Raw genomic sequence first — 27,692 nt, forward strand, 5'->3', positions numbered from 1 at the left:
GCTGGGAACTTGTGCACAAATCCAAACAGTTTTATAGAAATAATGGAAATAGGAAAAACGCTGCTGGGAAGGTCTGACAGCGCTGTCCACTGCCCAGTCAGCCTGTGCTGCTCAGCTGGGCTGTGGCAGTGCCAGCAGAGAACTGGCTCCTGGTACAGGCACTTGGGAGATTTTCCACAGAGCCTTCCCAGCAGTGTCTGCCTTGAGACGGGACAAGGAGCAGGCTCCTGATGCAGCTAGGCAAGCAGCAGTGCCAGACACAGTGTGAGGCCTGTCAAGCACCTCTGCTCCAATTCATGGCATTTTTTCTCTTCCAAGCAGATGACAGTATCTATCCTACCCACCTTGAGCAAATATTTAAGAGATAAGCAGCGCTGTTTGTGCTCAGCAGCAATGACTGGACTCTGCTCATCCACCATAGATGCTTTGCTTGCCTGTCCTGCAGGGCAGTTTCAGGTCATGCTCGGTGTCCCACCTCTAAACAACCCTCTTCTCCCTCTCTGTGGCATTTCCCACAGCCTACTCATCCTTCTCCAGCTCCACAGCCAGGCCCAAAAGCCAAATACAGCTGGCAGCCCCCGTAAAACACAGGGAGATCTGCAGAGCTCGTGTTGGTTCTCCTGTTTGCACCGAGGACAGGAGGGCACATGGAGGGGACAGGTTCAGCAGGGAGGACACCAGGTGCAGCACAGACCCCCCACATGTTTGCAGGACCCACAGACAGGCATTTCTCCCTTCTTCCCCTGCCCTCCCATAAAATTAGGAAAGAGACACATTTTAATGACAGTTCACTGAAATGTGTGTTCCCTGCTGATTTGACATTGGGCAGAAAAAGTGTCTACAAAATCAATTTTTAATAAATGTAAACAACTAAATTATGAATGACAAAAATATCACTGAACAGTTAAATATTAATCGTGTAATTACTTAAATTAATACTTTTAGTGCAATATTGTGATAGAGAGTTCTACTTAGGCTGTGTCACTGTGCTGGCCAAAGCAGTGCACAGGGGACAGCAGTGACCCACAGCAGAGGGACCTGGGGGCCTTAGGGCCTCATGGTGCCACTGCCCCAGTTGCTGGTTGCCCCACAGGTCCCACTTTGCTGGGTACTCTCCTCAAGACATCTGGAACCAGATTTATTAGGAAAGAACTTCTATTTTCTGTTCAAAATAAAGCTGTCAAGAAAATGGCTAAACTGGCCAAAGCCAGAGAGCAAACTGCCCCACCCCAAAAGCTTTTCTGTCCCAAAGTGCCATGAAACTCCTCAACAGCTGTTTATGATGTGCAGACTCACAGCTGTGCTCAGTGATGATCCTCGGGAAGACCAAAGGTGCTCTGGAAGGTGCCAGAATCCCTGTCTGCTTCTGAAATGGAGTTGGGAGAGGTGATGAAGGAGTTGTGAGCTCTGCTGTGGGGGCTGGACTCGCTGCCCTGCAGGCCCCCCCTCAGCTCCTGCCTCTCCAGCCTGCAGCAGGAAAATTGGTCACCAGGATGAAGGGGTGTGGGCAGCAGCCTTCTGTAGGTATTTGCAGGCAGCACAGGGCTTCTTTCCTTGCCCAAGAAACGAAGGAAAGAATTTACTGGCACTCTTGTCCTTGTGGGTTGGCTGTCTTTGTTGTTTGTTTTTAATCTAATAAAAGAAGATCTTAATATCATAGTAAAATTGGTACAAAGCTAGAAACTCACCCCTCGGCGTTTTGGCGAAACATTATTGAAAATGTAAAAGCCTTCAGCAGAAACAACAGAGGCACAAAGAAACAGCAGGAATGGGATCAACAGGTTGTGTTCCAGCTCTTGGGAGAGGCAGAGAAGTGCATCCAGCCAGGGCTGAGGTGCCAGGCTGGACACAGCCCCGTGGTGGCTCTGTGGCAGCGGTGGCTGGGGACAGGGACCCTTTGGGGGCTGGGGTGGGCAGTGCTGCAGAGAAGTGACCAGGCAGGTGGGAAGAGAACATTGCTGGGAGGGCAGGAGCAGCTGAGCAGGAGGAAGAGGTGACTGGGAGGATCTGTGCACTGGGCAGGCGGTGTGAGCATGGCTGGTGGAGGCAGTGGAAGGACGTGCTTGGCATCCTTAGGCTTGCGAGTGCTGGAGTCGATCCTGGCTCAGTCACCTCCCTGTATGGGAATGAAATATTGGACACACATTATACAAGTGTTTCTAAATTAGAAAGTGAAGCATCTCTTGCAAAAAGGTGGGAATGCTGAAGAAGTGTTCATTGTTCAGACTCGCCCTTTGCTGTAGGATCCCAGTGCAGCTCTTTTTGCCTTGTCTCCCTTTCCCTGTGCCTCCTGCCTCTTCATAAGCATCACTGCAGGTACCATTCCTGTGTGCCATAAGTGCCTCCTGAAAATGCCATTAACTAATCTGTCCACCAGTACAGTACTGGTTGCCATGACCACTCACAAAAACAACCTTTTCAGGGTGACTACTGCCCAGTCTGAGCTGCAGCAACTCCCAGTGGTTTTAACTCACAGTACATGTTGGGTCACTGGAAGGAGTGGCTTCCTGAGGCTGCCAGCCAGGCTGGTACCCTATTTCTGACTGATCATCAGCAAGTCTGTACAGTGCAAAGCCCCTCTGTCCCCCTGCTCTTGCTGACTTGGCAGCTCTCTGACAGCCTGGATGCATTTTGCTTTGCTGCTCCTGTGTGAGGAGTTTTGTTCTGGCCACCAAAGACCCATCCCCGGTGAGCTGCAGGTCCTGCTGCAGAGCATGGAGGTCACTGTGCTCTTTTCCATAGCTTCACACATGGTGAGGAATCCTGTCAGGAGCTGTCCATTTGAAGCTGCCATTTGAGTTCATTTTGTGCTCTCTCAGCATTGCATTTTCCAAAGGACTTTTCCAGGTATGGTTTAAACTGGTGAGATGGGAGAAGCGGGAGCACTTCCCTCATGCAGCATTACAACATGCTGCAATGAAGTTGGTTCTTGGAACATAGCAACCCCCTAAAATGTCAAATAAATCCTTAAACTATTCATCACTCTGTTTTTGGGGTGGCAGTTAAGTCTTTCAACACTCTGTGAGTTTCTTTCCCCAGCAGTAATTTTGCTGGTGAAGAAATACAGCTCAGGGCACTCCACAAAGTGGAGCCTCAAAATTCATGTTTTGTTTTCATTACCAAAAAAATGCTTTACTACATTAAAGAGTGGCCCATTAAAATTTTGTACCCTGTCTTCTGTGCACCCTGTCGTTGTTGGCAAACCTTCCCCTGTGCCTGTGCAGAGCTGAGCAGCTTTGCTTCTGCAGACTCCACAGAGAAAGGGCAGCAAAGGGGAGGAGGGTTCAGCCACAGCTCAGCTTCTTTAGATGTGAGATCTCAAAACTTCCAATAGCCATGCAGATTTACTCAGTAAATATATGTACTGAACCTTAAGCTATCAGTGCTTCTTCTGCTTTCAGTGTATCCCAGCACAGCACACTGCCAACAGAGATAAATTAACTGTCTGGTTCCTGGAATAAAATGGAACACTGTACACAGCAGTATCTTTAACTGTCTTGGGCAAATGGCCCTAAAATAGCAACAAAAAAGAAGAGAGTGAATTACAGAAGTCTTACTGAAACTTGTGATTATATAAATGAAATGCTGCAAGGTGAACTGGATGGTATTCTCTGATTCTGTAGGAACGCTGGAGGTTGGAGAAAACAGTAAGTGTTATAATTAGGGTTTAGGAGAGCACTTGGTTATTCTCACAAGTAACTCAGATGAGCTGTGTGCTGGCATGGGCATGAGAGCAGGCAGTAAAACCTGGAGCTTCCTTAATTAAGAGGGCAGAAAGGTTTTTTAGCAAAATTCTGGAGAGACTTACTAAGCCCAGTTTTATTTAATATTTCCACATTTTATTTAGATATTAATGAACTTACAACTATATTAGCAAGTTAGGAGATCAGAGCAAGGTGCAGCTGTGGGCCTGGGCCCAGGGCACAGCCAGGAGCCCCAGCAGGGCAGTGGGGCAGCAAACCTGCCCCTTCCCAGGATGGGCACTGGGATCACTTCCAGATGCTCCCACGCTGCTGTGCCCGCTGGTGCTGGGAAGAGGGAGGCAGCAAGGCTGTGGCTGGTCAGCAGTGCAGGACACTGCCTGCAGCAAGGTTTGATGAGCTTGTGTTCCAGGGAAGGGGAGAGCCCTGGTCTCAGCCAGGCACAGGGGGGATTTCATGGGCGATTTGAAGGGGCGGCTCAATAGCGAAATGCAGCCAGCTGTGGGATGGCCTCTCTGGGAAATGGAGGAGCCCTCACTGGCAGGATTATTTAAGACTCGACTTTGAAAGATGAGACACTCTGCAGTTGGGAACAATGCTGCACTGTCAGAGAGATGGACTCAATTACTTAATAGGTCGTTGCTGTCTGTCTCCTGCGTTTTCCCTTTCAAGAACATATATTCAGCTGGGTTATTTCTCATGGGAAGACAAAGCCTTGTGAGAGAAGCCAGGCATTTGGAAGGGAGAGGCCGGAGGAGCAGCAGCCAGGCAGATGCCTGGTTTGCTCTCCGTGGAGCAGGCTCCTTGGGACTGGAAAAACCTGGAGTGCTGTAGCTGATGTGGTCCTTTGGTCCCCTAATCAGCTGATGCCCCGGTCTCACAGGTCTTGCTCCCGTTTTTTTCCTCATAAAAGATTTGCCATGGTGCTCTCCCCCTGCCAGGTGCATCCCCAGGGCTGCTGGTGGTGATGCTGTGGTCCCACAGCTGTACTGTAGGGCCTGCATGGGCCATTGGTTTGTGTTTTTCCAAAACATTCTGCACTGGATGGACACTGCCAGGTCCCCTCTCGGTGCGTGGGCAGCCTCTCCTGCAGCACAGAAAGGCTTGCATGGTGTTTGATCAAATGACAGCCACGCTCGTGGCCAGGAGCTGAAGTAACCACTTGGTTCCACTGGCAGGACGTGGTGGCCAGGGATGTTCCACAGCCAGGGACTTGTGTTCTCACCTAAACCACTCTGCCAGCCCTGGGGAGCATCCAGGGCGCTCTCCTGGCGGGACCGTGGCCTGCCACCAGGGCATCTGCCCTCAGATGTGTGTTTGTCACCAAATTCCCATCCTGCATTACCTTCTGCACACTGCATTGATGCCCCTAAATTGCTTGTTCTTAAGGCTGCAATGAGATTTTGTCTCTTTTGCCCATTTCTTTTTCTCTCTTTTTTTCCAGAATAAGTCGTCTGTTTAATGGCACAGAGCCTATTGTCTTGGACAGTTTAAAACAACATTATTTCATTGATCGAGATGGGGAAATTTTCAGATACATATTAAGCTTCCTAAGGACATCTAAGCTACTGCTCCCAGATGACTTTAAGGTAAGGAAAGCTATAGTGTGCAATCCAGTTTTTCCTGCCATTCTGTCATTTGTTTTGGTGCAGGTTGGTTTGTGTGCTTGACCTAAACACACCTAACTAAATGTTGCTGTTTATTTGTTAGGATTTTTAGTACTTGTGTATTACACCAGGGATGCTATTATTTAATAAATGGACCAATGGTTGTCATGGATACATAGAAAAGTTAAACGATGAAGCTTATGGCTAAATCAGTTTTTCTAAACTAATTGTATTTTCTCACATTTTTAGCTTCTTTATCAGGGTATAACAACAATTAAGAAGCAACATCAGCAACTTGCACTTAGCAGGGTTTAAGGCCCAGCATCTGAAAGAAATGTTTTAAATTTGATATGAAGAGGACTTGAACTGTGTAAATCTTTTTCTTGTTGGTATAAAAATGAAACCCTTAAACAAGCCCATGAGGATTTGTGTTAGACATAGCCAGTGCAGATACTTTGACTTCAGGAAGTAATCTGCTCACAGTTAATGTCAAAATATTCTTGGGAGATGGAATTGACTGAGGGCTTTTTAAGGAGCAGGACACGTTTTGTATGGAGTCATGGTGCTGGGTGTTTCTCTGCAGGCCCTGATTGTTTAAAGGCTCTCCTTTTAGCCTTGTTTATTTGCAACAACATTGCACTTCCAACATTGTCACCCTTGTGAATGAAAACTAGAAGACAAAAGTGTCCAAACTGTAGATGACAAGATTCAACAAAAGCACTTTTTCCAGGATGAAATGATGAATAAATGGGGATGGCAGATGGGGATCTGCTCATTTAGAGGATGCAGAGCATTGCTAGGAGGAAAGCTCCTGCTTTCTCTGAAATGCCATTTCACTTTGTCTTACTGGCTGGGCCACAAGATCGCTTGGTCAGTCGTGACTGAGCCCAGAGCTGTGGTGGTGGCAGCTCTTTGGAGTAGAGCTGGTCCTTGTGCTGCAAACTCAGCCGTTCTCTCCTGAGTTAGGAGGACGGTGATGTCTGACCCCATGGTGGGAGGGTCTGCAGCTCACCTTGGCCCAGGGCAGGGGCAGGTTTTGGCAGTCCTGGGTGGTTTGAGCTCCAGCCCAGAAGGGCTGTTCTGAGCACTGCTGTTCTGGTGATGGGCTGGGTGGGAGAAAGCTCTGCAGAGAAATGAGAGAAAACCTGTGTGTAGTAGAGAAGCTAAAGACCAGACCCAGGGTCCTAAGATGGATCAAGGAAGGGGCATGGATGGAGAAGTGGGAGGGGTGCAGGAGAGATGCCTCAGCAGCAGTGTTTTGGACAATCCAGTGGGACAAGGTGTGAGAGGAGAGGGTGGGAGAGAAGAGAGAGGTGATTTGAGCTGATCCTGGCCTCATCCAGATTTCAGAGGTGCTCAGTAACAGCACCAGCAGGATTTGGCTGGAGCCTGGAGGGCAGAGTGCCCGTGGGTGCCAAGGACGTGTCTGCGCAGCGAGCCCTGGCAGGGCTGGAGAGGCTCGGGGAGCCGGCGCTGTGCCCGGCTCAGGCCGCTGCTCCAGACCATCCCTTTGCTCAGGGTTCACTGCTTTTTATTTAGTTCCTCCCTGGGAGAGCTTTAGAGCAAACCCCAGGCTAATGAGGGCTCAAGAACAAAGCAAAGCATTGCTAGGTAGGGAGTAACTAAATCAAAATGCATAGAAGAATGTGCTGTAAAGCTGTATTAAAACTGCACTGTAAACGGATTTAACTTCACAGAAATAGTGTAATTTTGCCAGCATGATTAAAGTGACAGAAGACAATAATCAAAGGCAGCAAATGGAATCACTCGGTGTTTCTAAATGCAAAACTCTATTTAAGGTATAAAACCTGACAGCTTTTCCAGTGAGACTTGCATTAAATGTTCTTTATGTCAAACAAAGCATTATCAAGTGTTTTGAATATTTATTAGTTTTTACCCCTTAATTTAATCAAGCAGTTTATTAGCCTCAAGGTTTAGCCAAGTTGCTTTTCAACTTGAATTGCTGCTCAGATGGTTATTTTGGAAAGTTTGGAATGTTAGTACCACACCAGCATTATTGTGTTTGCTATTTCAGTGTTGTTTTCAGACTGAGTTAACACTGAAATGCAGAGGAAGTGGTGTGTGTGTTCCGAGGCTAGTGATTCTTTATTATCAAGTCTGAGTGGTGTGTTTACAGTGAATATTAATTACACTTGCAGCTACTACTAAGTCAGAACTTGAAAGTGACTCTCTGGTCTTCCTGCTGAAAGCAGCAGTCTTAGGATTCCTGTAATTTCCCTGGGTTTGGGGGATTTTAAGGCACATGAAGTGTGCAGAGGAGTGAGTGTGAGTGTTTGCCAAGCTGGTGATGGTGCCAGGCCTGGAGCTGCTTCCAGCTCCCTCTGCCTGCTCTGCTTCAGTGTCCTGTGCATGGACACCACACCTGAGCATCCCTGGGCCTCCAGCAGAGCCAGGGCACCCCAGCTCTGCCACACTGCTGGGCAGGGGTGCCTGCCCCAGGAGCTGCCCAGACACTCCTTCCTTCATCTCCCCCATCCTCAGAGGGGCTTCCCCAGGACATCAGGAGCAGCACGTGTCCCCTTCACTGTCAGTGCCCAACTGCACACAGAACCAGGCTCTTGTGTGGGACTCACTCCCTGCTCAGAGAGCATCAAACACAAACAGACATGGGCAATGAGTATATTGTTACTCCCTCCCAGAGAGGGGAGGAGCACAAGGCACAGGACAGCTGAGTTTATGTGGATTCCAGAGCACCTGTAACACCAGAATGACAAGGCTACCACTCTAATTAATTAATACAGTTACAAAATCTGTGTGTTTGCATCTAAAGTCTTCTCAAACCTCAGGAAACGGTGTGGTTGTCATCATAGAAGTGAGCAACTTTCTTTTATAGCCAGGAGTCAGATGTTCACCACACTAAAAATGAAAAAGAAACATTGAGTTAAGATGACAGTTTGTTATTTCATGTAATAAAGAATAACAAGTGAAAAATGGACAGAAAGAGCCATTTCAGCCTGTTCAGGAGTCAACATTAGGTACAAAAATAAAGGTTGTCTTTGGTACTGAGAGAACAGCATCAGGTCTGTGGGACACATGGTCTGAGTCTCTGCCAGGGTAGCAGATCTGTACCAGCCCATTGGCACTGACATGGGCACAGCAGCCCTGCAGGTCACACCTCACATCTCCTCCTCAGGAAGATGTCACTCTTGTCACCCTTCTCACAGGTGACTGCAGAATTTAGCCCACTTGAAATCCACCACAAAAATGCTTTCTTACTGAACAAAAAGCAGAAAATTGTTTTGTGAAATCTGCATCTTTGAAAGATGTGTTTGTGTTTCCCATGAGATCTAAACGTGGGCCAGAGGCTGTGGCTGGAGAAGGGCTGTGTGAATCCCACCTGCCTGTCTGCTCCTTTTTTCAAGTGACCTGGCAGACCTTCCCCACTAGTTCCTGCAACAGCCACAGGAAGTCAAAGGCTCATGGTAGCTCTAAAGGCCTTTTGTGGTACTTTACAGGAAAATTAAAGGCTGTGCTGTCTGTCTCCCCTTTCAGTCTATCAAAGAACGCCCTGCTTGTGACTGCCACTGGTGCTGGGAGTCACCTTTGCAGTAAAATGTTTTCTTAGGCCAAACAGAAGCAGCTCCACTGTCTGTCATAATGCTTGGTTCTAGTACTGCTTTTAGGGAGCTGGGAACACAGAGAAATAATGTTTGTAAGAAATGGGAGATGCCTGAGTCCTGCAGGACAAGGAGCTGGGTATTGTACAATATCTGCAGTGGAATGCTGCCTGCTGCTCAGCAGCACTGCTCTGCCAGCAGGCTGGAGCCTCTGAGAGAGCCAGGCTGTGAGTGCCCATGTGCAGGGATCAGGGCTGGTGTGGAGCTGTGCTCTGAGTTTCTGTGAACCTCCTGTTGGAGTGAGGTGTGCCTCTCCTGGATGGGGCCAGGAAGGTTCATGTTTGGTAACTTAACAAAAATTACAGCATGGAAATGTTTTCATGCAGCTCCTGTGGCACCTCCCTGGTGAGGGCTTTTGTGGGTAATTCTTCTATTAATATTATACATTTCATATTAAACATCAGTAAATCTTCAGGGTAGGATTTGTTATCCACAGTGCAGGGTTGGAAATACCTATGCCAGTATTACCTGGGCACCCTAAGCATGCAGTAGAGATAGTCAGAGCTGGGCTGTCCCAGTCTGGTCACAGACAGAATTCTGAACAGTGTATAAAACCTGAAGGAAAAGACTGTGGGCTTGCTGTGTGGAGCCCATGACACTGCCCAAGCACAGGATTCAGAGAACCACTCACAGGATTTGTGAGCCACTCATTCTGTATTCCTGGCTTTGTGAAATCCTCTTCCTTCCCTGAACACACTGTCAGATTCCCTGATGATGCCCCAGTCCCTCCCTGCAGAAAGGCCAAATGTGCCATGGGCAGGGCAGCCTTTGCTGCTGGTGGCTGTGGGCAGCAGTGGAGAGGGGTCACACGAGGTGTCCCCTCCCAGCACTGTCTCTGGTGGACAGCAGAGAATTTCTCTTCCTTACAGGAGGCAGTTTTTTATCTTCTCCACTTATTACTATTATTATAGCACAACAAATTCCCTCTGTTGGCAGTGCCTGACAGTCCCTGGTGCCCGGACATCACCTCAGTCCCCAGGGTCTGTCACAGGGCCCTTCTTCAGGTGCACAACCCTTTCCATATTTGTGCTCAGCCCAAAAAAAGTGTGGAATAGACACAGGCAGGAGACTCTAGAGACTGACCCAGCACCCTGGCTCAGCCCAGGCTGTTGTGGCAGGTGCCCACCTTGTCCCCCAGAGCGTGTGATGCTCCTGATTTCCACACAGCCACCTCAAGTGTGTCATTCTGGGAACAGCAATGGGAAGAGCTGTTCCATTTGAAAGCAGGTTTTCTTCTCACAAAATGGTAGCAGAATGTAAAATTTATCCTGTTCATTTTAGGGCAATGAAAGCTAGCAAGAGTCACTAAAAAGCTGCAGTTGATGGGGTGGGCTGAGTTGGCTGTGGGAGAAGTAGGGCTGGTGTGATCTGGGTTTTGCTGGGTTGATGGCATTGCTGTTCTGGCCCCAGGGTGCAGGACCATTGAAGTCCTATGGCTCAGGATGCTGTCAGGCTAGTCCTCAGCCAGTGAAGGCAGTCAAAGACTCTGTAATGAAATGGGCTTTGCATCCAGCCTCAGGAGCACTGTACCATTCTCTGCTCTCAGAAATGAAGGACTGCTTTTTCTGTCACTCTACCATCTCTTCCAGGTTTTGCTGTTGCATTTTCTTAGCACACATTCACTTGATTGATTTTACAAATAATACCATATTTTATAGTGTCTCTGAACCCACATACTCTATAACTGGTTTTTCAGGACCTGCTGAAAAGAGCAGATGACTTTCTGTTGCCTTCAGAAAGGACTGGCTGCTGCTGTTCACTCCACACCATTACATTTTTCCTTAGCATTGCATGTTTCCTTGCTTGACAAAGCAATCCATGGCACCAGCAGATGCCCAGTGAACATTTGTCAGGCCACTGCACACACCTCTGTAGTGTGCACAGTTAGGTGGGAGACTGTGCTGATTCAATGTCCTGCACAGAGATTTCTGAATTCATTTTTTTTTTAAATTTAGGCCACTAATCCCTGTAGGTTTAAACTGACCCCCTGTTCAGTAGCCAGGGAGCATCACAGATGGACAGAGGAGAGCAGTAATGGTTCAGCAGAGAGTGCTGGTCTGGGACAGGGTGAGAATGCCTCCCTTCACAGGATGAGGCTTTGGGGCTGATGTTGTCTTACCTGAGACCAGGTGGTGCAGGCAGCCTCCTCAGCCCTTTGCCTGTTCCCAACATGGTTGTTGGTTGTTTGCAGCATGCTCTCTGCATGATTTCTTTAATCTTCTGTTGTTTTCCATCTTCAAGCTGTCCCGTGAGAGTGTTTGTTGCCCTCATTTCTTCCCACTTGCTCTCATCTCTCTTCCTCTCTGCTCCTCTTATCCTCCAGTCCTTTTTTCTCCCTTAGCCGTGTGCACATTGTCCCAGCCTTAGCAGACATCAAAGAGATGTAAAGGATTGGATGTCCCTTTTGTAAGTCGATCACCTTGCCCTGTCACTGTGAATATTCATTCGTCTCCAGGCTGCAGGCAGCCCTGGGGTGAAGGAGCACCTCCACTACCGGTGGGTCTGTGGTGCCAAATCTGTGCAGAGCTAACTGCTTTGGTTCAGTGGTACCCTGCAGCAGGAGATTTTACAGGTTAATTCCAAACCACTATGAAGAGTCGCACCTTTTTGTGCTGCATGTTCATTGGCCTTTGATTCCCCCTCCTCCCCGAGTCCCAGGGCAGCAGCACACCCCTTATTTTTCATGTCATTTTGGTGCCCATTTCTTGATTGTTTCTTGTCGTATCATTCTTTCCAGTCCAAATGATTTCAGTCATTTCAGTCTTGATTTTTCTTTTCATTTAATTTCATTTTATTTTTCGTTTCACTGGTGTAGAGCCGGCCTTTGTCCCAGGTGTTGACCTCCAGCACACCCCACAAAAAGCACCTGTGGTGCAGCATTTGCACTTGTGAAGAGGTGCAAGAGGCAGGAGAGCAAACCCTGGCTTTGCATGGAGGAGCTGGTGCTGAGCTCTCGTGTCTGCCCTTCCCTGGGAGGCTGCAGGAGGCTGGGGGGAGCAAAGTGCCCACAGGGGCTGCTCCCTCTCCTCCCCCTGGACCCGCTGGGCTCAGGGGATGCTCACACCCTTTGCCTCCACGTGTTCTCACATACCTCAGCTGAGGTGGGAAGATCTGTCAGAATCTGATAAAACAATCACTGAACTGGGAATTGAATGAAGCTGGGGATTTGGATTGCCCAAAGCCCAAGTGAAGTGATGGACAAATGGCAGGGAAGAGCTGTGCCCAGCTGAGCTCACAGCCAGCAGGATGGTCACTGCCTCCACACAATTCACCAGGCTCCAAAGCACACTTTAAATACATGAACACAGTCATCAACTGCAGGCAGCAGCTCAGCTGCTGGAGCTGAATTTCAGCCTCAGCAAAGACAGGTGAGAAGTGAAGCTGAACTGACATCTCCATCTCCTCACGTGTGTGAGAGCCGACAGCAAAGCCTGGGATCTGCTGGGAGATCAGAAGTAGCCGAGGCCACGAGTGGAGATTAGGGCTTGGAACATCTTCTCTTACATCAGGAAGCTTTGTTTATTGCAACCAGCTATTTTGATTTCTTAATCCAAGAGTAAAGCCTTCTGGCATTGAGCTTGTGGGATAATAAATGAAAGGATAATTCAGTGCAATGGGAACTTCTCAGTCAGCTCAGAGAGATTCAACAGCAGCACGGTGTGGTTTTCTGTGGAGGTGTGAGTACGTGGGTACCTGTTGCCTTTGCTCTCTTGCTGACAGTACATAAGCCTAAGTAGGTCAAACAGGAACAATACTCATTTTTAAAAGAGAACTATAAGCATTTCTAGTTTCTCTCTCTCCTTCTCTCTCTCTCTTTTTTTTTTTTTTCCCAGGACTTTAATCTTTTATATGAAGAAGCAAAGTATTACCAGCTGCAGCCAATGATTAAGGAACTTGAGCGATGGAAACAAGAGAAAGAACAAAGGAAACATTTCCAGCCTTGTGACTGCTTGGTTGTGAGAGTGACTCCAGATCTGGGGGAAAGAATTGCATTGAGTGGGGAGAAGGCTTTGATAGAGGAGATCTTCCCAGAGACCGGGGATGTCATGTGCAACTCTGTGAACGCGGGCTGGAACCAGGACCCCACCCACGTTATCAGGTTTCCCTTGAATGGATACTGCCGGTTGAACTCAGTGCAGGTAATGAGCCTCAGCCATTGTGGGGTGCTTTTTTACTCTGTCTTATTCAATTATATGCAAATTATTTGCTTCTGCCCAATTACTTTCAGTGCTTATTCTGCAAGGAAACATTTTTCTGCCTGGTGAGATCACAGTCTTTCAGGTTTTCCTAAGTCTAAGCAGAAAAATACATTTAGATTTTGTGTATGTTAGTGCCATGCTGGCCTCATAATGGTGTTATACTGATAAATGCTAATTTTTTTCATCAATGTATAGCCTTTGGCAGTTTTTTTTTTTTTTCCTCCAAAGTGCCTCTAGGAAGAAAGAGAGAGTTCCAAAAACTACAAAAAAAATCTCCACACCATTTTATAGAAAATGCAACAATGTGTAAATGCATAATTTATGTCTCACTCATAATTAAATGATGGTGCCTGCGGGATGGACTTAAAAAAATTGATCTCTGCACTTTTTTTTTTTTCAAAAGGATGTTCTATAAAAATTGCCCAGAGTATTTTAAACAAAAATGTATTTCATTTTATACTCAGAGTTTTGACATTAGGTTTCAAATTAAACATATGAAACAAAAGAAGATAACTGGACAGATAAGTGGATGGCAGCAGGAATAAATAGGTGGTGTGTGTTTGGGCAAGCAGTGCCATTTCTCAGGGATCCCCAGCGCTGCAGCCAGAGCTCTGCTGCTGTTCCTGTCCTGGGGCTGTGGGGAGCAGCCAGGCCATGGTGCCCTTCCCTGGGCTTTCATTAACTCAGGCAAGACAGAGCTCCTGCTTTGCTGTGTATTCCTTTGGAACACGCTGCAAATGCTCCTGTAATGGGAAGGGAAATCAACCTAGAGGGGAGCATTTCCCAAGTTCCCATCCTCTGCAGAAGGGCTGTGGGAAATGCCACGGCTGCCTTGACAAACTCCCCTGTGGGCAAAAACCCACAGCAGGGCAGGTCCGTGGGCTGGGCTGCCTGGGGAGGACAAGAACCCAGAGCTCCTGAGCCTGTGTGGGTGTTGCACGGGCTCAGGCACCCTGTGTCCCCCAGGCTGCCAGGGGACATCTTCAGGAGAGCTGCAGTCACCTGGGTTTGTAAAGCTGGGTGGAGTCAGGAGTGATCCCAGTGCACTCACCTGAAACCAGCCCAAACCCAGCCCCTCGCTGCCTTCTGGATCCAGACTCCCAAGAGGTGTTGGTTGAACTTCACCAGGCTGTGGTTAATTCTGCACAGTCCTCAGCAATTTCACACTTGGCAAGGTTTGGGGGGTGGGTTTGGGGTGGGTTTGGCAGGGTTTGGGGTGGGTTTGGCAGGGTTTAGGGTGGGCTGGGGGTGGTCAGAAGCAGCTCTGGGGACAGGGAGGTGTCTCAGGCTGTGCTGGGAGGAGAGGGAGCAGTGCAGCTCAGGAAGAGCATTTGTGTCCCAGCCATGCTGTCCATGGGACCCTGTTAGATCACACAAGGGACTGGAGGAACTGAAAGCAGAAAGGGTCACTGAGCCACTGACCAGCTCAGCACAGCCTGGCAGAGCTCTGGGTGCCCACTTGGCTCTGCTTTACCCAGTGCTGAAACTCCCAGGATACATGTGCTACATGTGTAGTAAAAGCTGAACACTAATTACTGGTATGATTTGAATGTGTTTTGAATTCAGTCAAAATTCAGACAGAATCAAAGGGTCTCTTTGCAAGTTCATGTTGTGGAAAAAATTAAATTTCTGTCAAAGAGTCTACAGTATAAGTAATGCTCTTAAATTACATCATTTTACTAAATTACATCATTTTACTATATAATTAATAGAAAGTGTTTTCAAACACTTTCTGGAAAATGATGCATTTCTGAGACCAAAGGCTGATGAAATCAGCAGCTAATTGGCACTGGCTCTGATGAACTCTGGTCAGCACATGGGCACTGCTCTTCCCCCTCCAAGGATTTTCTTGGCAAAACAATATTAAGTGAAAACTTGGAAGTCCAGTGAGGCAAATGCACAGACTTAAGGGAGAGGGTAGTGATTGGAAGAGCAGAATTGCTTGCAAAGAATCCCAAAGAGCAGCACAGGAAGCCTGTCTGCTGTTTGCTGAGGTGATACATTACTTCTGTCTCCCTGGGGTCTGTCTGCTCAGTGTATTTGGTAGCACAATTGCAATATTTCTACATTTTTTTTCTATATTTGAAAAATATTTTCATTACATGTTTTATATCAAGAACTGTGCATATAAAAACAACATCAACACCTAATAGGCAAAAAAATTACATTAACTCTTAATTTTACACCCATTTGTAATTGCATGTAGGTAGAGGTTTTTTCAACTCATTGCAATAGGTTCTGGTGGGAATCCTGAATTTAACTTACAGAAAATTCTGTTACACTTGTGAATGTTGAACATTAGGTCTTCACAATTAAGAATGTATTTGTTAATATTCTGCAAAAATTAAATGAAATGCACTAAGTGAAAGGATCAGGTTTCCATTTGGAAAACCTTCCAGCCAAATCAGATGTGCTTGGAATATTGGAAGACAGCATATATTAAATCCAAGCACAAATCCTCTATTTAATAATGTGCATGTGTCCCTGCACATGGGAGAGTCACAGCTGATACTCAGTTTTTGGCATATTCTCTTTGGAGATTTGCAGCAAAGTAGCAGAGATGGTCACTGCTTTCCCCCTGTCTGTATCTTACCTTCAGAAGAAATAATGTGCACAGAGTCAAATTCTCTAAATGGAATTTAAACCTGTCCATGTTGAAAATGCTGCTCAGTCTCATGCAAGGAGATTCATGGAAGGAACCTTTCTCCTGAGACCTGAGCTCAGCCTCATCCCAGGGACACTTAAAACTGCAGTATTTAAACATCCTCAGCATTGTTTACAGGATTTGGCCTGTTCCATTTCTTGCTGAGAAAATTGATGATCCCAAGGTTTTTTACACCAGATTATAGCCTGCAGTCTGGTCCTTCCAGCACGTTCTGAGCAAAAATGAATGGCTTTGTTTGGTGCTCTGAGGTGTGCTGCCTATCTGGGCTGCCTGTTTGCAGAGAGAGGCTCAGTGAAAAAGAATCCTGTGTTAACATCCAGCTTTCCTTTTTTTTGGTCTGAGGCAAGCCAAGGGCACCCCCCTGCTTGTTTTGTCTTAGAAGCAAATTGATCTAAAAAAACTTTTTAGCAAGGATTTTGAAGTCCCATCTCTCTCAGAAAGCTTACCTGTCAATCCTCTGTTCCACTATCCAGTTCAGTGGGAAAAGCCTCCTTTCCCACGGCTGGGTTGTCTCTCATCTTCATCCTGTCAGGGCTGGGAGCAGTGATCATAAAACAGGCAGAATACATTCCAGCCTGAGAAACAGCAGCCTGCTGAAGTCTTATTCCTCCTCCTGTCTCAGACTCCTCCTGCCCTCCTCTCTGAGGAGGAACACTGTAGGTGTCTGCACCCCATTTCTGTCCTACAGGCCACGACAGCCTGGGTGAGTAAGAGGGATGAAAGCTTTCTCTCTCTATCTTAAATGTGTTTTATTAACCCACTCTCCTGCCTCTTCTTTTCTTCTCTCCCACTTCATTTTTCTTCCATACTCTGGCGTGCTTCTTTGATCTTTCAGTTCTACTACTGTCTTGCAGTGTAGAGTATGTAAAAATCAGGGCAAAAGTCAGGGAGGTTTGGCAGATGTGACTTTCTGAGGATGTTAAGTCCCTGTGTCCCAGGGCCAGGCAGAGCTCCTCAGGCAAGGTGATTTTCATCAGACTCGGCATGACTTAGGCAAAGCTCTGCTGGAGCAGCCTCTTTGCCCATCCTGAGAGCCAGGGTAGAAGGAGTAAAAGGTTTTAGTTAGTCCTGAAAAGCCAAAGCCAGGATTAAATGCAGATGGAGAACATGGGCAGCCCCGAAGGAGGGATCGAACGGATTAAAGGCAGCAAATGCTGCTGCCATGGTTTGCATTGCACTATGACACCACCTTGGACACAGCTGTCCTTCCAAAATCACGTTTCTGCAAAGAGCAAAGCCAACACTCAGAAGAAACGTGCACTGAGAAGTGCACGGTGGCCTCTGGTGGCTCTGTGTGAGGGCAAGGGCAGTGCTGTGGTGTAAGCACTGACGAGCACACTCTCAAACTGAGCACAGACCAAACTCTTCTAGAACCCAAGTCCAGGAAAGCAGGGGTTGACTCTGTCTGGAGGTGCATGTGTTGCTTAGACACTTCTGTAGGATGAAGAACAAGTTCCTAAAGGGCTTGGTCCAGGTTGCTGTGGGTGCAGAGAGGCGTCACACGGGGCTGGTGCTGCTGTGACCGGGATCCTTGGGTTTAGTAAACCATGGGGTCACTTCCCTGTTCCTCCAGTGGGAGCCACACTTTGGGTGAGGTCTTGGAGAGCAGTGCAGGCTGCTGGCCCTTGATGGCATTTATTAATAAACACTGCAGCCACTTTTCCAGGCTGCTGCCCAGGACTGGGGAGAGCCTGAGTGGGTCCTGCACTGTGATCTGCCCAGGGTGGGTCTGGCACTGCTCTCACCTGACTCTGGGAAAAGCCTGCTGTGTCCTGCTCTGCTGGGGAGCCAAAAATCAATGATGCCAGTGCCAGGATCAGTATATCCTGGGGAAATGTGCTGCGTGACAGTCACAGAAATTAAAGTCGCCTCTGGGTTCCTTAAATTCGTGCATCCAAACTGCACCAACTTTTCTTTAGGAGGATAAAGAGAAAATACATATTTGAGCAGTACAGATTAACCTCTTTCTTGGGCCAGAACATTTCCCTGTTGTCCATGTCCTGCCTCTGCATCCTGTCCCTGCTGTGCTTTGCTCCCTTCCAGCGAGGGCAAACAGCTGGGATTGCCACAAAGGTCTGGTGGATGTGTCACTGAACCCCCAACACATTTTTATCTGCCAAGGAAGAGCTTCTCAGCCCTCCTTTCTCTCTGACTCTTCACATTACTGATGAATAATTGGCACTTTTTATTAGAACTCAAACCTGATGTTGCGTTCTATAAGCAGTGAGAGCACCACCACAGTCCGGTATTTTACTATATAATGTACTAAACTGCTCTGCAGAGTGCTTATTTCTTTGATTAATTCTTGTTTTCTACAGAGGTTTGCTGAGAGCGAGACTTTAATCACAGGATAGTCATTTAACAATAAGTTATAGAATTATAGCTGAGTAATATTCATTCAACGAGGACTCGAAAGACTAAATCCGTTATTTAGACCCGGTGCTTCTGAATGCTTTTGTCACTAAAAGTTGCTAAATATTAATCTGATTTTTTTTTCCCCCTCCACATTGCAGGTGCTGGAAAGATTATTTCAGAAGGGATTTAACGTGGCAGCTTCCTGTGGTGGTGGGGTGGATTCCTCCCAGTTCAGCGAGTACGTGCTGTGTCGTGAGGACAGACGACCACAGCCCACCCCAACAATCAGAATAAAACAGGAGCCCCTGGACTAGACCCTCCCTGTGCCCCCTTTGTAACCGTAGAAGTGTTTAATAGTCCCTGATGTGAAACACTAAGGATTTGCAAAACAGTATTAGCAAACAGATTTTGACTTTATGTTGCCAATTAGTGGTATTCTGAAACTACCTGTCACGTAGCCAGCCATGGAATGCATTTGGAAATCCAGCTGTCTGCTCATGGTGGAGCTCCTGGGCACACTCGGCGTGGCAGGGCTGGGATGTGCTCTGGGCTGACCAGCAGTGGTGTGGAACAGGCAAAGCTTGGGAAACCCTGGCCCTGGACTGGACTTCTGCAGCAAGAGCCATGGAAGCAGTGGATGTGACCAGCAGGAGCCCAGGGACACCCCAGAGCTGCTGTGCTGCGGGGGCGTCTGCGGGAGGAAGAACCCCAAAACCTGCACTGAGAGCCTTGCCTGCCTGCTGGCCCTCCTCCATATCAGACGAGCTTCACACCCCAGCACCACGCCCACCTGCTGATTGTACTCACCCACATGAGCAAATGGCTTATTTTTATACTACATTTCCAACTGAGGTCTCTCTCTGTGAACAGGATCCAGAACCAGACAAGGACTGATTCGTAGTCACTGGTGCTCAGTACTTAACCCCCTCCTCCCCAAACCAAACCAAACAAGTGACAAGAAATTAGACAGGCCCACTTATGGCAATATTTGCAACAGTAGGGATCTGGAAGCACAAAATAAAATGCCATCCACCATCACACGAGGGTGTCACACCCCACGTGGAGCTGTAGCTCTTTTAAAGCCAATCTTGTTTTGACACAACATCTGTTAAGTTCTGCATCATCAAAGAAGCGTGGTTCTACCAGGCAAGCCACCCCTTGTTAATCATTTACCAGCCATCTTAGGAGCCCACATTTAGGAGGAAACTGTAAGAATTTTGGACAAGCCTACTCTTTGTGGGCCTGGAATTCTTGCAAAGAGTTGTTAAAACCCTGTATTGCCATTGCCAGATGAAAGCAGGCCACCTTCAGTTTAAATTGTTTGATTATTTTAAATTATTATTAAAATTTGAATTCTGTAGCTGCCCTCTATCTGTGTAACTTCCTCTGTAACAAAGTCAGGGGTCTGTCTGCAGGAGGGTCCTGCTTCTGTCAGGACTTGGCACTGACTCACAGGGCTTTCTAACTCAGGAGACAGCACCGTGTTTGCAGGTGCAAGGTTATAAATAGCATTCTGCTAAATCCTGTTTATTGCTGTTTAGCATGATTGGGTCCTCAATCACTAATTCACATGGTAATCACAGTTTAGTTTCTCCCACATTCATTTATAGAATACTGTTGTAGATGCTGAATTTTAATTAAACTCTTTTTAGATGCATTAATATGGCCATATGGAACAAGGGACAGAGTATTCAGTGGTCAACAGTTCTTAATGCAAATTGATTGCAATCAGGCAAAATTTAAAAGTCATGTTTAAGACTAATATTTTCAAAAGCAATGAGCTGTACTGACTATCCAAGGTAAAAATCTAGGCAGGGGTCTAATTTTTGGAAAAGGGCTGGATACCTGTCCATGGAAAATCAGACCTCTGCAAGGTTTCCTCACCTTGGTCACCCAACTCAGAAATCTCTAATGGCAATCCTGGCCGCTTGGCCTGCTACCTTAGCAGAACAGTTGAGCAAATCTGTCTACTTTAAGAGTTGTAAAGTTATTTTATTTTGTGGTTTTATACTTGTACAACATTCTAAAGTTGCTAGGCATTGCCATATTTGAATATATGGCACAACATTCACCTTTGTATGTAAGATATCTGTAGAATTGTATATTATACATTTAATATTGTAAAGAACTTAACGTATAATTGTCATGTATTTGTGTATGCACATTTCTTATACAGTACTTCATGCCATAAACTTTTCTGTAAAGTAAATGAACAAAAAGTAGCACATAGGGTGGAACACTCACTGTATCTCCCATGTTGTTTGAAAGAGGTGAGAATTTTTGATTGCGTCTTCTCCAGCCCTTTTGCTCCGTTCAGCTTGATGTAGCCATGTCTTACAAAAAGATAGAAGTGTTTTATTTATTACTTTCATACCTTTAAGTCCAAAGTATCCTTCACTAATCCATTCAGGTTCTTGTTTTTATCCTGTATCCACTCCTGCCCTGCCCTCTGGCAGCACACCCTGTCCAGTTCTTACCTCTCAGCCAGGGAATAAAGGTGATATTCCATCCCAGGGGCTGCTGCTGCCCCTGGTGCTCTCCCAGCAGCTCTGGGGAGCGCAGACTGGGATGGTGCTTTTACACATCTGTGGAACGTTGGAAGTGTTTGTGGTTGGTTGGGTGGTTGGTTTTTCCTCAGTTTGGTGTTTACTGTATTTTTTTATGGCTCAATAAAGCAGCTCCCGTAGTTGGGGCAGCTTTGCTGAGGTGGCATTGGAAAGGGTTCCAGGCTGCGCCAGCCGAGTTAAATGTGAACTTGAGATGGAAAGTTGAAACCATGACATCACAGCATTGACTGCAAAACAGCACAAAGGCAAGGAAGACATGTGGAAACAATCACTTTCTTAGAAGAAATATGCCTTTAAAAAAAAAAAAAAAAAGTTAAGCTAGGACATGTTCTTTTAGTTAGTAACTTCAGGTCACTTATTTAAAGATTATTACAGTTTCATTTATATATTTTTTACTTATTTCCCTATATTTTTAGGCATCAATATCAGCAAAAACTGATTTGAATATTTACTTCTGGCCTTAAACCACAGCAACATAACCTAATGAAGAACATTGCTCAGCATCAGTAAGATGTTTCAAAGCACCACAGAAGGCAGAGAAGCTGTGGTGTGCAGCCAGCACAGGTTTGCGTGGCGAAGGCCAAGAAGCAAAGCACAGCCTGGTTTAGGTTTTTCACCTAATCCCATTGAGCAAAACTGTTCTGATTCGCTGTTGCTGAGCACTGGCCCCGTGCTTGACAAGCACGAGGCTTCACAAGCACTTTGTGTCCAGGCTGTCACAGCTCCAGTGGCAGGCAGAAAGCAAAAAGAGAATGTTCTGTTGTGCTTGTTGGACTCCTCGCTCCCGAGAAAGCCACTGCTGAGTGCATCCATTCTCTCTACTGATGGCATCGAGGTTTGTTGACAATTTTATTAGATGTTTCACAAAAGGATAAGAATCAGCACAACAAAACATTGAAGTATTTGGTTTTAATATTTGTTTGTGGGTATTCTGTTAATATTTTAATGCAAAATGTTTCTGACCAGTGCTTAAGAACTACAAGACAATGTGAAATTCATGTTTGATAAATTAATACTGTATGTCACTCGATGTGTTACTTTAGTAAATTGTTTTATTTCTTTACAAAATAAGTACAAATAAGGGAGTATGTTTTCACACAAATTGGGGGTATTTACCAGTATGTACAGAAATCATCAAAATAACGTAACTCTAATAAACACAAGGCCTTTATAAACAATATGTACAAATTATCAATACATTTAAAACATAACTTTACACTTCCTGGCCTTAAATACCTTATGAATAATCTTTTGGCTAAATAGCAGCAGTATAAATTTTCTTCTGCTTTTCATAAACCTTAAAAAATAATTAAAACCTTTGTTTTTAAAACTATTGGACAAATAGTTCTATTTGTGCTTTCGCTATGGTTTCCCATCAAAAAAAATATTGCCTCAAAAAAGTGGCAAGCATAACACAGTAAAAACAGAGAAGATAAATAAGCAAACGTCTCCCTTGCGTGGTGAGTGTAACACTGTGAACTCTGCAGCACAGCTCGTGGCTCCTGCCCGCTCGTGTCCTACTCGATCCCCATTCCTCAGGCTCACACCGACCCCGCTCGGCTCTGTGTGGGCCCAAATTCTGCTTCAGCAAAGCTTTTCAAAGGCATCCACCCCACCTTCAGGTACCTGCAGCTGCTCCTTAAAGCCTCGTGCCAGGTCTGGAGCCTCCCCGGGCTGAGGCCGTGGTGGCAGAGGTGTGCAGGAGAGCTCGCCTGCTCTCCCCGCTGCAGGAGCAGGAGCGGCCCCCAAAAACCTTTACAGCGACTTTAAAAATCCATATAGAATACTCTAAAATCTTTACTGAACAATATTCTCTTTTAAAACCACCGTTAAACCGCACTCTTTGCAATAAATAAATTAACATTTTTATTTTTTTTTTAGAAAATAAAACCCAACTTTGAATCTTGTTACTAACCGGCTGCTACAAATGCGCAAAAGGTTGACGAGATTTAGAAAACAAGAGGAAGCAAGTCAAGGTAACTCAGCTGAGACCCCACACACAGATTTCATACACTTAAGATTTGGTTCAGCAAATGGCTCAGGAAATGAGCTGTGCAGTAAAAGCAAAAATCCTAAATATATAAAATTTGTGGGAGTGTGCAGTGGCTAGTCTCTGGGCTGTGCAAAAAATTGCCATTACAGCTAAGTAAAACAGCAACAGGTATCACCATGGTTAGTGAGACAGTGCTGGTAAACTGAAAACAAAACCCAGCACCGTGAGCAAACACTCAGGTGAACAGCAAGGCTGGGACCCACTCCTGTGAGCCTGTCCCAGGCCTGGCCAGGAGATGGTTTAGGTGAGCCATTGCATTTGTGTAACTTCAACACCAGCCTTACCTAAACTGGCCAAATGAAGCAAGATTTTGATGTTGATTTGTGGAGTTAACATTTTAAAACCTTTTGCACATTTTTTGTGGTTTTTATATATATATTTTTTTTACATAAAGGGGATTTATTGCATGTGTCTGACAATTTTACAAAACAAAATTACTGGAACATTGACTTCTGAAAAAAATAGAAGGCACATTAAAATGACAGCTTTCAATGCAGGTTGAGCTTCTGTGGAGCAATCAGTAGAAGTGTTGGCTTTATTTAAGCAGAGCTCTGTAGAGCAGGAGGGAATGGCTCATTTCTCGCTCCTGTTCCATGTAGAAGATGAAGTCCCTGAGGTTGACTCGTGTTATTTTCTGCCGCGGGTACTGCCGGGGGGAGGCCGTGCCCAGCCCGGCCTGGCTGCCCCCACACACCCCCACGCCCTGCAAGAGAACACAGCACAGCTGAGTCCTGCACAGCCAAGGGCTGCTGCATTCTTTTAAACAGCTCCAGTGCATCAGCAGCAGCCTCCTTCTGAACACTTTACACCAGGGGTTTTCTCACTATTATTGTTTTTTCTGTTCTTCTGAGCCTCACCGAGTTTATCTGAGTAAAGACCTTGCTCACTCACAGCCCAGGACAAATCCATCCTGCTGCAGTCATGTTCACTGCAGACATATCTGACCAGTTTAAATTCAGGAGCCTTTTAAGAAGAAATGGATTTTCAGCAGAAAAGGCCATTAATAAATCAAATGTGTGCACGATGCTGCTGCTCATGCAAGGACTGGGAACAGGTGAGTGGCGTACTGGAACCCCAGCTCTGTCCTCTGGTCTGCTCAAGAGAAGGGCTCAGTGTGGGGAGATACTCAGCAAACAACCAAAAAATTAAATGGAAAAATCCAAAAGACCCAGACTTTGTGTGATAATAAACACAAACATTAGTATACTTGTTTTCACAGCTATGTTAAGTAATTATGCATTTTTAATTGGTTCATCGGTACTGAATACCTGCTGGCTTTGTTGAGAGGAAATTCTTAAACTGGGCCTGAGAACACTGTGATCTGAATATTTAGAGAAGGAAAGGACATAATTACAGCTCCAGTCTCATGGAGTTTAAACTGAAACCTGATGCACACACATGTTCAGTCGTTTTTCCATCCGTAACAGTCCATTGTTTTTATCAATTCCAATTGGTTTGTAGCATAATAAAGTGTTCTAACTTGGAAAAATAGGTTTTAATCTCTGAAAAAATTTAAGCTATTTTTCAAACCTTTAAGACATCAGGTAAAATTTTCAATACTTTTAATATCCCAAATTTACTTACTGCTGCTCAAACCTACCTTTCTTTCCCCAGGAAATACTTATTCTAGGATCTTGACTCCAGACATTAAGAATGCAGTTAAGGGTAATTTTAACAGCGAGAGGTTGTAGGGGAAAGAAATACGGTGTGCTGAGAGCAAGGCACAGCTTCCCTCTGTCCACCAGGTCAGTCTGAGTCCTGGTGTTACTCCTCCCATACCTGCTCATTCAGTTACAGCACTGGGGCAAATCCTGTTCTGTAACCACAAACACAAAAGGCTTAATGGAGTGCAATGAATGTGGCTCAGCTTGCAGGGAGCAGAGGGAGAAGCCCACAACCTTTGGGCACTGGGAGCATTTGAGCTGAGGGATTCTGCTTTCTGGGATGGAGCAGTTTTTGGAAATTAATTGATTCAGCACTGAACCTCACTGCTCATAGGAAATGCAGCTGCAAGGGCTGCTCATCCCTGCTGGAGCCAGACACGTGCTCAGTGCATAATCCATGTATTCACAGTGCTTCGAGTTCACACCTTAACCCAAGAAACACTTTGAATTCCTAAAAGTAAAAAAAATTAATAATTTAAACTCTTCCTCTCTGTCTTTTACAGGTAGGAACATCTGGACCTGCCTCTCACTGACCATGCACCCACTCTGCCAGGGCTGTGCCCACTGTTCCTAAGCCCTTAAGAAACCACTGTGTGTTTATTTTAAACCAAGCTGACTCAAAAAATACTTTTCCTCTGTTCTCCCCATGGTCATCTCTCCCCTGCCCACAGCAATAATTTCAGATTTATCCTGACCACAGGACCTGTGACAAATACACTTGTAAGGAATGTGGCCACCTTAAACTCAGTGGAAACCACTGTCAATAGCACTCTGGGCTGGGAGCATCCCACACACACTTACCACACAGTCAGAGAAAAGCTGCATCATTTTAAAAAACCTTTATATAAAACTATTTCTTGAATCAGTTGAGTTACATTTACAGCAAGGAACTGCTCTCTATTTGGACAGAGTACCTGGAATTAAGATGTGCCAGGTCATACTCATTGTATTTATCACTGGATATACAGAACTTCAACACAGGAAGAACATATCCTTAACCAGAACATGGCACCAAGCTCTGCACACACTTGTGAGCCCATCAGTCACCTGATCATGCTCTGGAGTTGTTTCCCAAGATGAAAAATAAGCATAAAGTATTATTTTAGAAATAGAGAAGCACCCCTGTAAGCTGACAGAACAACAATTTATAGGTGTCAATATGATCACTAATTTAAATTAAAAACAGTTTGTTTGGTACTGCATTGTACTCAAAATTATTCTGCAGATGCCCTATAGAAAAAAGTAGATGCCTAAATGCCATAATTATTTAATTGCATGCATGAATTCAAGTACAGTTAAAAATAATGGCCAAGAATAGTGGGATTGAAGTAATTCAAAATTTTCTCAAGAAAAATCACATTTTTTATCAGCATGACAGATTTTTCATCAACCCAAACAAGCCCCTGTGTTGTCTGTATCTATGGCAACTAATCAGAGTTACACAGACAAAAGCTCTAATAAGAGAATAAATGCTTGTAAATTGTTTACCTCCTTTATTTCCTGGCCTGCCACACACAAGCCATCCCCAAATCCCACACACTCACATATACATCAATGTTAGTTTATATATCAGTGAACTTCTAGTTTTAATTTCAGGAAAACTTGAGACATTCCAGACCAGAAAAAAAAGCCATGTAATTTATAAATGCCCTCTCAGCCTCTTCATTTTGAGACAGTTTTCCAAACATGAGTTACCTGCTGTGCCCTTCCCTCCCAGCCTCTCTCTCTGTGCTCCTTCAGTCCCTCCTTGTGCCACCCCTGGGCTCTGGGGACACATCCCAGCCCAGCCCAGCCCACTGGGAGCAAACAGCCCCTCCTGGGCTCTCCCTGCAGGGCTGCAGAGAAAATCAACCCATGGAAAATCCCAGGCAGGGATTTGTAACCCTGCCATGGCACCGTGCTCTTGGTTAACCTGTAATCCCTGAGCAGCTCCACTGCACTCCAGCCCTGGGAGCTGATGGGATAGATCTCACAGCATTCCAAATCACACTGCTGCACTGACGAGCTGCATTCCCCTGCTGGAAGCTACCGGGCTTGAAATGATGGCTTTGGAAGAGTCAGAGGAGTTACTCGTTCAGTATGTGCACTTTGAAGCAATTCTGAATTTCTGTCAGATGTGACACAAGATTTGAGCCACCTGTTTGCTGTTTTCATTATTTTCCTCTATGAGAAAACTCATGCTGTTTACAAAGGGAAATACAAACAGCTCAGAATAAAATACTGACCCAAGATTTGGTAGATCAGTTGCTAAATATACAAGAGTCTGCCACAGAAAATAACCTCTCTGGGTGAGAGGGACACTACACTGTGCACAGAGGGGCCAGCAAAGCCTCCTTTGTGTCCCAGCTCTGTGGCACTACTGACCACAGTAAATGTGGCTCCTCCTCAGTGTGTGCATCACCTCTCCTCTCTCCAGGAACAGTCTGACCCTCAAGGATCACCAGAGGTTTAAAGGGGAAAGGGGACTGAGACAGACAGACACAGACTGAGACAGACAGACACATCTCCTCCAAAATGATCTCATTCCAAAAGTGTCTTTGTGCATTAAATTACAATAGTTACAGCAGCAGGTGGATGGAAATCAAAGTGTGTAAGTCCCAAAAATGTGCTGTTCCCTGCTCGAGATGGAAGTGCTTTCACAGAAGAAAGCAATGTAATACAATCTACACTTATTTTTATAACAATGATTTCTACTGTCGAACAATTACTTTTCTTTCCTTCACAAACCTGCATCCCTTCAACTTTGAATTACAGAACCATGGAAATACAGTACAATATTCCTGTCAGGGAACAGAAAGATAAGGGCAAGTAGAAGATTGCATTTAATATTTTATCCATCCTTCCTTCACCAGAAAACAATTCAGTGCTGACATCCCTGCTTTGAACAGAGTCTTGATCTGGGGCTATTGCTTCTCTGTGAGCCAGAGACAAGGCAATAATGATAAAAGATCTGCTGGGTTTCTTCCCAGGCTACATGGCACATCCTTGTGGCAGACTTCACTTCAAGCCAAAGTCTGAAAGTGGGAATCATACAGCAACAATTCAAAGCCAAGCTATGGAGTAAAATACACCAGGAATTTTGTCTCTGTAAGCTGCATGCACTGCAGAGCAGTGGGAAGATAAGGTATCTATTAGTCTGCTCTTATGAATAAGAGGTTTTGAATCACAAGAAACATTCTGGAGATATTCTGCAGCAATTATGTTTTTACTTGCATAAAATGCTATTAGATCTTTGGCTGAGAG

General features: G+C 45.7%; 2 protein-coding genes across 3 annotated transcripts in view; one reads left to right on the top strand and one right to left on the bottom strand.

Moving 5' to 3' along the window:
• KCTD15 (potassium channel tetramerization domain containing 15) overlaps positions 1–21,762 on the top strand; it is a 43,640-nt gene extending 21,878 nt beyond the window's left edge. For both annotated transcript variants that reach the window (XM_015639798.3, XM_015639799.3), the window contains exons 3-5: positions 5,146–5,290; positions 12,780–13,085; positions 18,324–21,762. In XM_015639798.3, coding sequence (XP_015495284.1) covers positions 5,146–5,290; positions 12,780–13,085; positions 18,324–18,479 — 607 coding nt within the window. In that variant the 3' untranslated portion in view covers positions 18,480–21,762. The remainder of the gene's footprint in view (positions 1–5,145; positions 5,291–12,779; positions 13,086–18,323) is intronic.
• Positions 21,763–21,766: 4 nt separating this feature from the next.
• Positions 21,767–27,692, bottom strand: part of LOC107209769 (transcription initiation factor TFIID subunit 4-like) — a gene marked incomplete at its 5' end in the record, with an annotated part of 144,735 nt that continues 138,809 nt past the window's right edge. The window contains one exon of the mRNA XM_015639796.2: positions 21,767–23,488. Coding sequence (XP_015495282.2) covers positions 23,321–23,488 — 168 coding nt within the window. The remainder of the gene's footprint in view (positions 23,489–27,692) is intronic.

Source organism: Parus major, chromosome 11, assembly GCF_001522545.3.
Source record: "Parus major isolate Abel chromosome 11, Parus_major1.1, whole genome shotgun sequence".
NCBI lineage: Eukaryota > Metazoa > Chordata > Aves > Passeriformes > Paridae > Parus > Parus major.